A 619-nucleotide genomic window follows, 5' to 3' on the forward strand; every position below is an offset into this window, starting at 1 on the left:
CCAACAAGTGACATTTAATTTTCTCAATTAGAAAAGAAGCGTTCTACTTTTTTTTCAAACCTAAGTACCGCCTGCGTCTTGGAGGAGGACGACTATCGCCATGGAGAAGTCCAAAAACTTTCGCATTGACGCGCTGCTGGCGCAAGATTCAGACAGGGGAACGGGCAGGGACAGCGTGTCCCCGAGACTGTTTCACAACAGGAGCCCTGATATTAGTCCAGCGTCGACGCGCGGCTCAGATTCGCCCTCTTCTCATCCAAAGTATCCAAGCTCATCTCCAGCCCAGCTGTCTACTGTGTCCAAGCCGCATCTCCTCAACCTGTCTCCGTCTGGATTCACCTCTCTGCAACACGTCGGTCTTATTGGAATGCATCCGGCGTCCATGTATCCGCTGGCGGGCCTCGGAGGCCAGCACCCTGCCTTGATGTATCCAGCCTTTGCGCAGCTGGTTCAGCCTCATCCGGAGCACACGAAGGGGGGCGGCATGGCCACGATGCTTCCAGTGGATCCTTGGGTCAGGGGAGGAATTGTGATGCCAAGATTTGGAGAGTATGTAGGTGGGTTTATTGCGAAATATCCGTCTGTTTTCTAAAAGTTTTATAATTAACCTAAACGCTTT

The 619-nt window shown here is 51.9% G+C and overlaps 1 protein-coding gene across 1 annotated transcript in view; it reads left to right on the forward strand.

Annotated features, from left to right (window-relative positions):
• LOC103145338 (motor neuron and pancreas homeobox protein 1-like) overlaps positions 1-619 on the forward strand; it is a 3213-nt gene continuing 2594 nt past the window's right edge. Inside the window, exon 1 of the mRNA XM_007562722.2 lies at positions 1-557. Coding sequence (XP_007562784.1) covers positions 101-557 — 457 coding nt within the window. The 5' untranslated portion in view covers positions 1-100. The remainder of the gene's footprint in view (positions 558-619) is intronic.

The sequence above is a fragment of the Poecilia formosa genome, unplaced genomic scaffold, assembly GCF_000485575.1.
Source record: "Poecilia formosa unplaced genomic scaffold, Poecilia_formosa-5.1.2 Scaffold140, whole genome shotgun sequence".
In the NCBI taxonomy this organism is placed as follows: domain Eukaryota; kingdom Metazoa; phylum Chordata; class Actinopteri; order Cyprinodontiformes; family Poeciliidae; genus Poecilia; species Poecilia formosa.